This window comes from Glycine max, chromosome 10 (assembly GCF_000004515.6).
Source record: "Glycine max cultivar Williams 82 chromosome 10, Glycine_max_v4.0, whole genome shotgun sequence".
In the NCBI taxonomy this organism is placed as follows: domain Eukaryota; kingdom Viridiplantae; phylum Streptophyta; class Magnoliopsida; order Fabales; family Fabaceae; genus Glycine; species Glycine max.
Window position 1 is genome coordinate 35643675 of NC_038246.2, and position 11434 is coordinate 35655108.

Genomic DNA, 11434 nt, shown 5'->3' on the forward strand with positions numbered 1-11434 from the left:
AAGTTTAAATATGTTGTTTTACCCCCTAAAATATTTACTATAATTTGTTTTTAATCTCCATTATTTTTTCTATTTAATCTCTAATTTGATAAAAAAAAATATACATTTTCAATTCTTATTGTTAGCCTTTATTTATTAAATGATTATGTGATATAACGAATGATTCGTTTATTATGTCGTCAACGAAGTAAAACTAATGGGCAAGGACAGAAAACATATATTTTCATATAATTATCGACAAAAAAAAGCTTAAGTGTTAATAAAATTCGATTTTTATTTTTAATTTATAATATTTACAAGAAATGATAGTTTATCTTGTTTTTTCCTTTTAATTTATTTATCGATTTATTTTAACTTGCTACAATTAGAGATTTATTTTTATCTTATTTTTCTTCTTTGTGTCTCATTAGCCATTTTATGGGTCTTTTTTTTTAAAAAAAAAAAACTAATCATATACCAGATAAGATATCCGTTATTTTAATATTATTTTCCTTTCTTTTTCTCTTCTGCTAAACACGCGAAGAAAAGAGTTTATATTTATTTATTTATTTTCTCTCCCATCTCATCCAAAGAAATTGGAATGATGTATTATATTCTTCTAGTTCCGAAGGTTTCGATAGCCTTTTTTTTCCGAGAAAAATAAATATCTTAATTATTTACTTTCTGTTGAACTTATCTTAATTTTTTTCTTAAAGTAACGAATTGCAACCAAATTTGCTATTTTTAGTGTGCATTCAGGGTGGACTAAAGCAACAGCCATTTCCATAAACAAAGGACATAAAATAACCAAAACAAATTACAGCAATGTTTGTAAGATATTCTAGCAAAACGGATAACGCCAGCAATATGAACTGTACCAACTTGAAATGTAATGGCAATAACTTGCATATGGTTCTGGTAGCATCTCTTTGTTTAAATAAGGATGCAAAAAATAAAATCAATCAAAACATAAGAAAGTTAATTAAGACCTCAAAGAAGAAGAACAAGAAGATTGATCGGGATGGCTACTCTGGCAAATTTTCGTCCTCCGTATTCAATACCAAATCCTCCTCCAGATGCAATACCAGAACTTGCATGTTACAATTCAACAATGGATCTTTCCAACAATATCTGGAGGGGTGGTAATGTCATTGGAGAACGTGTTCCTCTTTTGTCTATTCAAATTGCCTACAGTGTCCTGCTTTCCAGTATTTTTCACCGCATCTTCAAGTCATTCCACCTGCCTCTTATGGTTTCCCAGATTCTTGTAAGTGTTCATATGTGTGTACCTTGTATTAATATTATAGTTTATTTTTAATTGAGGGCGAGCATGATGCTATCATAAAGTTGTGTATTGGTGACCAGTTGATTATGTTTTTGAATCCGAAAACAATCTCTTTGCAGGAGTCTTCTAGTGCTACATTTTTGTTTAATTAATTAGAGCATACAAAATTGCATAAAAAGTATAAATATGTGTTTGGTTGTGCGTCAAAATGTGGATTTTGGGAACCTAAAAGTATTTTTTTATGTGACGTGAATCTAAATCGCCTATAACATTTCTCTTTCTGCAATTTACATAACATTCTGTCTCTAACACATGGTAGCCAGATGTTATTCATGAAATGATAAGTTAAAAAATGAAAGAAAAATATTGCAAAGATTTTTGTAGTATTTTTCTTTTTCTTTTTGTGTCTCTAACTTATGTACCTATCCTTACAAAGTCATTTGTGACATTTTTTTATTTCTCCATAAAACGTCATTAGTATCATATAGGATTGTTTATTTTTACTCACAACAATTTTATTTGCTAGGAATATTTTTTTGTGAAAGGCATTATGAATGAATATATAAGTAGATAAGTGAAGCGAAAAAATTGTCAAGAGAGAAAGAGAGAATTTGTTTGCAGAGAGGTTCCTTTCCTGTGTTTCCCGAATTAGTAACACAAATTTGTATCTTTCAGTATTTTCTCTTTGCTTTTATTAATTTGGCAGAAAAGATATGCTGAGGAATTTTATAGAAACTTAATTTTTATCCAACCATCCATGTGTGATTATTATTTCTGATCCGTTCAACCACTAATTTGATGCTTCTTGTGTCAATTTTCTCATAATGCAAATAGCATTCCCGTTAATTTGTTAAAAAAAATCTTTACAATGTCAGGGTATTTAATTAAAAAACACTGACATTGTAAAGATCTTCTTTATTCTATTAACCAATTACAGATTGTCATGTATAGTTGTATATCAAGACTAATGAATTTTAGAAGTAAAAGATGAGATGATTTTATTGATTTATAATGGTTGATACCAATAGTGCATGAAAATTAACCTTAGGTATGAATTTGATAAATGCAGAGTGGTGCTATTTTGAGTTCATCGTTGATGGGAAGAGTCCCTGGAATTTTTAACACGCTTTACCGTCCAGAAGGAATCCTTGCGGTTGAAACCTTTGCGAATCTTGGAGTTATGTACTATGTGTTCTTAAATGGATTGGAGATGAACTGTGACACGATTATAAGATCAAGCAAGAAGGCTATAACCATTGCTCTCGTTTGCATTCTGATTCCAATGTTGGGGGGTGCTGGTTTTCTTGCTCTAGAGCATAGGGTATCAGGAGGTTCAGCAAAGCCTACTGTTTCCACAAAAGGATATTTCTTTTGCTGTGCAATTCTTGCTGTCACAGGTTTTCCAGTCGTTGCTAGGCTCCTATCAGGGCTCAAGATCCTCTACACAAGGCTTGGCAAAGATGCCTTAACTGCAGCCATGTTAATTGATGCATATGGCTGGATTGTCTTCACAATCTTGATTCCTTATTCCCATGATCGCGGCGGAAAACCACTCCTCTCAGCAATATGCACCTTTTTGTTCATTGTGTTCTGCTTCTACGTGGTTCGTCCCATCCTGACTCGCATCATTAACCGCAAAATCAGGTTGGAGACATGGGACTCCTCAGGTTTGCTGGATGTTATGGTTGGACTTTTCATTTGTTCGTCCATCACAGATTTTCTTGGTGCACACCATGTTGTTGGGGCCTTTGTGTATGGACTCATTTTGCCTAGTGGCAAATTTGCTGATTTGATGATGGAAATCTTGGATGATGTTGTTACTGCTCTTATTGTTCCTATCTACTTTGCTAGTTTTGGCTTTAGACTACACCTTGAGGCACTTTGGGCTGTTCACAATTCGGTTTTGTTTCCTGTCCTCATGGTCTTGTTGTTAACCATCCCAAAGGTTTTAGGCTCTATGTTGGCTACTTTCTACTTTGGTATGTCTGCTAGAGATGGCTTGGGCCTTGGATTGCTCCTCAACACTAAGGGCATCATGGCTGTCATTATGCTCAGCGTTGCCTGGGACAAAAATGTACTAATACTATCAATTTCATATCATATCATATTATGTCATGTCATGTTTGTCTTTATAATTGTGTTTTTCTGTTTTCAGCTTTTGGACCCCTATGCATTCACAATTATGATGCTGGCTATACTATTCATGACTGTGTTGGTCTCTCCCCTGATCAATGTGATATACAAGCCAAAACTCCGGTTCATGCAAACACAGCAAAGAACTGTACAGAAGCTAAGGAATGATGCAGAACTTCGAGTGGCTGTTTGTGTCCACAATGCTCACCAAGCCACTGGCATGATCCATGTCCTTGAAGCCACAAATGCCACCAGAATTTCGCCTTTACAAGTCTCAGTCCTTCACCTTGTTGAACTCACTAGACATGGCACTGGCCTTCTTGTTGCCCAGATGGACAATCCAAGTAGTGTTCAAGGAGAAAGCCATTATGGATCACAGGAAGAGTTTGAGAGCATATCCAAGGCGTTTGAAGAGTTTTCAGAGGAATACAATGCAGTGAGATTTGAGACATCAAGTATTGTGTCAACGTATGAGTCAATCCATGAGGACATATACACTGTGACACAAGAAAAACGTGCAAACCTAGTTCTCCTTCCCTTCCACAAACAACTAAGCTCCGAAGGCGTGTTGGACACAACCAACAATGCATTCAGTGGCATAAACCAAAATGTGATGCAACAACCACCTTGTTCTGTTGGGATCTTTGTGAACCGGGGACTCGACTCATTGTTGAAAACAAAAATGAGCATCATTATGATCTTCATTGGAGGGCCTGACGACCGCGAAGCCTTGTCGATCGCATGGAGAATGGCAGGGCATTCATGCACAATGTTGCATGTGGTGAGGCTTCTTCTGTCAGGCACTGAGGTTGCAGAAGAAGAAAAGGCATTCCATTCTGACTCTAACGGGTTGTTATCTACAGTGATGGACAGTGTGATGCAGAAAGAGTTGGATGATGAGCAAATATTGCACTTCAGGCACAAGGGGGTGCACAATAATGACTCCATTTCTTACTCAGAAAAGGAAGTGAAAATAGAAACTGGTGAGGAGATTCCTTTGATCCTCAATGAGATAGACAAGCCTGGGTATGACTTGTACATTTTGGGACAAGGGAGTGGCAAGAACTACACAGCTTTGCAGAAGTTGTTGGAATGGTGTGACAATCCTGAACTTGGGGCCATGGGGGACATTGTAGCTTCAACCAGCTTTGGCACAAGCTCCTCACTGCTTGTTGTGCAACAATACAGCATGGAGAGAAAGCCTAAAGGATATCGCAAAAAATGCTCTAAGAGAAATGATCCTGCCATATTGTGAACAAACAATAACTTCATGTTTTTTTACCCGTAAGAATTAAATACCATATCAAAAAATTTATAGAACTTATCCCCTACTCAACCAATTGAATCAGATTCCTTGTTACAATAATAGCATGTTAATTAACATCTCATAAAAAAAATAAAAATACAAGCACTTGATAAGATACTAGAGTAGAGCAGAGAATGACGTGTATAAAGAATTCAGTATAAAAAAATAGTGCATAAAAAGCAATTCATTTTTGGAACACAGTGTTGTCTTTTATTCTGTCTTCTGAGAGGCATGTATGAAACGAGAATCAGATGATTTTTTTATTATGCTTACATTGTTATTTATTTCAGTACAAATCATGTGTATCCTTTAAAGGAGACAAATCTGGTCAGATTATATAAGACTATTTTAGATGAAAAACTTCATATCAAATATCAAATATTTATTGCAACTGCACATTTAGGAGATGAATACAAGACAACTTATTATGCTTATTATACAAACAGTTATTTTTATAAATAAAAAAATATTATATTTTTAATAAATATGCATATAATTTTTTATAAGTTATTTAAACTTAAGGTGTTGGGAAGGAAACTCGACAGCAGATTGGTTAGCGAAGAAAGGTGTTGGGAAAGCTCATCCTTTTGTTGCCAATGGACTACATGCTATATTGCTAGCTGCTGCTCAAGGCTTCATGTACACTCGTTGTAATTAGCTCTCTTTTACATTTCTGATGAATAAAAAAATATAATTAAAAAATATTAATTTTTATAATAATTATTTTAAAAATTACATTTAATAAGAATTTTAATTAATGATCATTTTAAAAATCTTTAAGCAGATAGCATGAACAATTAAATTCGTAGATTTATTTTGTTACAAAAAAAAATCCTAAATTTGTTTAATTTTGGTGACATGTCATTTAATTTATTTTCTTTTTGACAACATTTTAGACGAATATAATTATGATTTTAATCCTTCTAGTTTTAATTGTTCTTATACTTTTAAAATTAAAGAAATTGAATGTAACACTTCTTAATATGACATGTTGCCAAAAAATATGGTTTGAACCCACTACCCATGTTTCAACACCAAACACAAAATTACTAGCTGAGGGTACTATTTTTTTTTTCATGTGTTAGAGATAATAGGTATTTTTCAACTCATTAGGTTAAAGACTAATATCGTTTGTAGTGTGTAATTATTGTTGGGCTTAGAGAATTTACACATAAAGGGAATCAAATATGGATTCTCTCACTAAATAGATTATTTCGTCACATATGAATGCAAAAAAAACCTTACAGTGTCGCACCAATCCTATGAGTTTACTTAGGACATTAATTAGCTTTGTGCCAACATGTATTATAACTTAAATAATAACAAATATTTTTTAAAAAAACAACAAAAAAATATTAAGAAGCAACAAAAGTTGAACCTAACACCTTCTAAGTGGCATAAAAAAAAAATAGTAATCTAATAAAGCATATTGTATTATACTTACCAATCATCATTTTTTGGGATATCACACCGGTCATGGTCACAAATCCAACACACTTCTCAACTAATCTTTTAAATGTCTTTTGAAACTTGAGTGCGCTTTCAAGCATTATACAGGTGGAGTTTAACCTATTGGGAAGATTCAAGTGCTTCCTTAATGTAGATTCTAAACCTATTCATGCAACAAAGATACGCACAAACATATTATATAACTTCATCAATGTTAATCGAAATAAGTGAACAATTTCATACCTGTTTGTTGTTGTGTTCCCTAAGCGCATCACCTTATTCGTCCACACGATAACAAATTTTTCCTTGTGTGGGATTATCCATGTATAATTCACATAATCAACAAACATTGGCCAAGGTGAACAAACCATTTCAAACCTTTTCAAGTACTCATCAAACTGCTGCTCCGAAGGACAATCAACAAGAGTTTCCCAGGCATTCATGACATATTCCCAAGCATTTCTTTGACCAATTAACGATTTACATTTGCCCTTCACATTCTTGTTTATGTGAAAGGTACACAACAAATTTGTACACTCAGGAAATACAGTTTTCACTGCATTCATCAATGCTAGGTCTCTCTGTCAGTGACAATAACTCCAGGGAGGACATCACGTCTTAAAAATATACCTCGGAAGCGTTCTAAAGCCCAAACCACATTATTAAGATGTTCACCCTCTAGATATGCAAAACCGGCAGAGAATGTCATCCCAGTTGGTGTCACCCCAACAAAATCGAGCAGTAGGAGTCTGTAACTGTTTGTTTTGTAGGTATTGTCTATCAAAAACACCAAATTACATGTGTTGGCTAACTTCACTGCATCAAGGTGACACCAAAAAATATCACGAACCATGTCTTCATCCTTTAATTTGTGCCAATGAATATACTGATCTCGTTCAAGAAGCTTCATTAGGTATTGCATTTCAGTATCACTTCCTCTTATGGAAGAACGATATGCACTTCTTGCATTGTATATTTGTTTGATGGTTGTACAACTATTGGCATTGTGCTCCTTCAAAGTCAGCAAAATGTTTCTTGGTTTGACCATTGACTTCATCATATCACCAATAAGTATCTTTTCAGCTTTACTTAATCGTCCGACATATGGATGTCCAACTAATGACTTGGCCAATTCATGATTATGAATCCCACAAATCAACTTCACCGTCCAGCCTTGTCCCCTAACCACTGGCTTGCCACAAAGCTTGAAGGGACACCCACATTTCCTAGTCTCAGTATCTCTTCTAACGAATTCTTTCTTCCTACACCTATACTCGCCACTCCTTTCACACCCAATTAACATAAACGAAGTCCTTTCCTCTACTACCTGTGTTTGTGTCAGACCTTACAATCACCGTCACAAATCCATTTTCATAAGCAACGGATCGAGCCAATCGCAGAACATCCTCTCGGCTGTCAAACACCTACAAACCAATCCATATAATTTCAGCTTCCTATGGCATATTCATTTTATTAAATCACTCACAATCATGAACATTATTACTTGAGAAGTATTGAACGCATCTGAACAATCAACATGTGGTTCATTCACACCACATTCTTCTTCATTTTCATAATCCATATCCACTTCTTCATGCATTATACCTTCATACATCCACTGATCCTCGTTCATCTTAACAATAAATAAAAAATTTAAACACAAACATACAAAATGACAATACAAACAAAGTAATAAATTAAAAACAAAATTAAACTTTACAATTTCTAAAAGCAGAGTCTCTTGCGGATCAAGTTGATCCGTGTGTCTTTTGCGGATCAAGTTGATCCATAAAAGACCCACGGATCAACTTGATTCGCAAAAGACTCGAGCATCAACTTGATCCGCAACCATCAACTTGATTCGCAGCAATGAAATTTAACTGCGGATCAAGTTGATCCGTAAGAAGCCTGATTTGCCATACATCAGAACAGAACGCACCCAACACTGCATACCTCGTATGCCGCTGCCGACCACTGCAATGTCTTCACCTTCACGAAACCTAACCGTTCACCGAACCAAACCGATCGCAACGAAACGAAAGAACTACGACGAAGAAGCACTGTGCACGGAGGAGAGAAAACAACGAAAGAATACATAAATGAAGCATTGTGTCGTTTAAAAGAGGTCTGGTGCAACGCACTATTCATGGCGGCATTGTTCATCGACAAGACGGAATGCAGAGCAGCAGAGGAAGGGGTAGTTTAGGCATTTACAAAATTTGCTTGGTGCACCTAGTAAGTCCCTATATAAATTCATCCTATACTATCTAAACCTTTCTAAATTGCTTGTTTTTAACTTCTAAAAAGTATATTGTCCATTTCTTGTGAATTTTTTTTATGATCTCCATGTCTGATGTTATTCCATCACCAAACAACTACAAAATATAAAAAATACAAATTAGTTACCTACATCTAAAATTATTAAAAAGTCAAATAAACTAATAGTTGAAACTTGTGATAGACAAGGGGGCCATGCCATGACCCTTCCAAAAGTGTTAAATGTTTTTTTTTTTGGTAGTGGGTTTTAAAAATTATAAAAAAATACTATGGCAAAAGGGTGAAGATTAAACCCACCTTTTCCCTTGAAAATTCATTCACTACTAAAAAAACTACATTCTACGACAACAAAACTACGGCGATTCTCAAAAATCGTCTTAAAATGTCTTTGCGGTGATAATTTTGTAATATGGACAACTTCGATGACAACTATTTTGTAGAGATTGTCTTAGAAAGTAACATCAACGACGGTTAATTATATAACCGTCATGGAATACTTTTGAAATTATTTAAAAGCTAGAAGCAAATTGAATCCCTCTATCTATCTCTCTCTCACACAAACTCATCTTCAAAACTCGAAACAACGCCACATTCCTCAACACCATCATTATCATATCTTTCCACAACACCATCACCTTTCAAAATGGCCACTACTTTCTCAAACCACTGATCGAAAACCGCATCCACATCTCTGCCATCAACTTCCCTTTTGAACAGGGGAACGACTTCCGCCGCATTGAGCTCTTCATGTTGGACTTCATGTGTGAGGCTTTGTTGCTTTGGAGCGTGTGGCCGGAGCTAAGGATGGAGGTTTTGATGAGCGTAGTGTTCTTCTTCGGGTGCTGGAAGCCAAGGACGGTGTTGTTGTTGACATCGATGAGGTTGGCGATGAAGGTGGGGTTGTAGGCGAAGAGGATCTTCTTGTTAGGATTCATGGCAGAGACGATGATATCAAAGCGGGAGTTCAGGGTGTTGGAGGACGAGGTGAGGTTCAGGTAAGAGAGTTTCAGGGACGTGACGATGAAGGTGGGGTGGTGGGGGCGATAGGGGTCCCTATTGTGTGGTCCATCAGGTCCCTCAGGGAGACCTCCAAGATCGACAGGAAGGCGGGGAGGAACCTAGCCAAGTTGACCCTCTTCATGCAATTCTACATTATTGTCACTGGGTACTTGTACTTCACCCACATTGTGGTCTTTGCGTTGAAGACCATTGCCACTTACAAATACCAATGGGTTAGTAATCTCACTGAGGAGGTTGCTAGTCTCGCGTTTTATGTTGTCATGTTCTATATGTTTAGGCATGTGGAAAAGAATGGGTACTTTGTGCTTGACGAGAAGGAAGAAGAGGTCGTCGAGATTGCAGTTAGGGATGAAGAATTTGAGCTTTAAAGCAATCTGGCTATAACTAGATATTCGGCTCTTCAATCACCTTGCTAGCTACTGCATCTATTGTTAGAGATGTGTCAATACTAGAATATTGCGTGTATGTTTAGTTTTTGTGTTTTTGTTTTGCAATTCTGATAAATGTATTGTGTGGGATAGAAAAAATTTGATCTTGTTCTCACTCAAAATGCCACTTTCACTAGAGGAGTTGTATTGTACCATACACACTCTGTTGCTACTGGGTTATTAATGTAAGGAAACCTCATTTGTAATCCTCAATTGTGTGGAATACTTTACCTAAATTTTTATATAAATTAATTCCTTTCATTTGTAATCCTGCAAGGAAACCTCATTTGGACCCTTCGAACATTGAAGTTTCTATCAATCAAGTAACATTTGTCCATAGTTATTAATGTAACATCCCATCTTTTCGCATATAAATTAAAATAACTTTTATTTAAAAATAAATAGAGTTTTAGAAAAATATTGAGATTTTTATAAATAAATAAACAAGGAGAAATAAAAATGATATTTTATTTATTCATTTGATAGGAAATAAAATGGAGTATTTGTTTATAAAATAATAAACAAAGAAAAATAGAGTAAATAATAGGTTGTGAGTACCCTAACCATAAATAGAGGTATCTTAGGTCAGTTTTTGATGATACTTCCTACGCCTCCTCTTTCTCTTAATTTCGTTTTCTCTTCTCCTCCTCTCAAAACCCTCTCTTTTTCCTGCATATCACCAAACCTGTCTCAGAAAAATGACGATCTCGGACTCATTTACCGTTGGATCATTGTGAAATTTGAGCCTCAGGTTTGTAACTCATTTCCGAACATTCTCATCGTTGGGAATTACGAAAACATTTGGAGCTGAGAGAAATACTCTTTGCATCATAGCTTTTTCTTTTCCCGCAGAAATCCAAAACTGTCTCAGTAAAACTACAATTCCGGATTCGTTAACCATTGGATTGTCATGAAATTTGGTATGTGGTTCGCAATTCATTTCCGCACATCTTCATCGTTGGGATTTTCAAAATAATGTCTATGGAGGGAGAAATACTCATCGCACGTAGACAATAGAATGGAGAGGCTTCAATCCATTCTCCTCTCTCTAATGCTTGAAAACCCTATCAGAACAATCAGAGGAAAAGCGTGAGGAATCTCAGGAAACTGTTAAAGATGCCGCTATCACTGTCAGAATACATACGTGAGCCCGCTTAGAGGTAAGGGATGAGTTTATCGCAATTGGGGTTAGAATGAATATGTGTAGGGGTTCTTAAAGGATCAAATTGAGATTTATTTTGGGATGTTTATTGTATTGAAATTCTTCTTGTATGATTATGTGAAATTTTTTTAGGGATTTTACTCCCCGTGAATTGAGAAATATTTTTGTATAATTTATTTGTGTTTTGAATAAGATTAGCGTAATAAATAGTTATATTTGGATTATGAAATTGTGATTGAAATTGTATATAAGTGATGAATTGTGAAATAACATGTTGCTTTGAGATTATAATATTGTTATTGAGATTGAGTATGAGTGCAAAGTTGAACATGTGTTAATTTGTGAGATACATGTAAACATGTGATGGTGGATTGTGACATTATGAGATGTGAAAT

General features: G+C 35.3%; 2 protein-coding genes across 2 annotated transcripts; both read left to right on the forward strand.

The window, feature by feature from the left end:
• The first annotated feature begins 1000 nt into the window (after positions 1 to 1000).
• On the forward strand, positions 1001 to 4795 carry LOC100792990 (cation/H(+) antiporter 15). The gene is made up of 3 exons (XM_003535215.4): positions 1001 to 1246; positions 2334 to 3338; positions 3420 to 4795. The coding sequence occupies exons 1-3, from the start codon at positions 1001 to 1003 to the stop codon at positions 4650 to 4652; spliced, it is 2484 nt and encodes an 827-aa protein (XP_003535263.1). The 3' UTR covers positions 4653 to 4795.
• A 3503-nt stretch (positions 4796 to 8298) lies between these two features.
• Positions 8299 to 9817, forward strand: LOC100793509 (protein CANDIDATE G-PROTEIN COUPLED RECEPTOR 7-like). The gene is made up of 2 exons (XM_003535216.1): positions 8299 to 8349; positions 9215 to 9817. Exons 1-2 carry the CDS (start codon positions 8299 to 8301, stop codon positions 9815 to 9817), a joined length of 654 nt encoding a protein of 217 aa, XP_003535264.1.
• The last annotated feature ends 1617 nt before the right edge of the window (positions 9818 to 11434 follow it).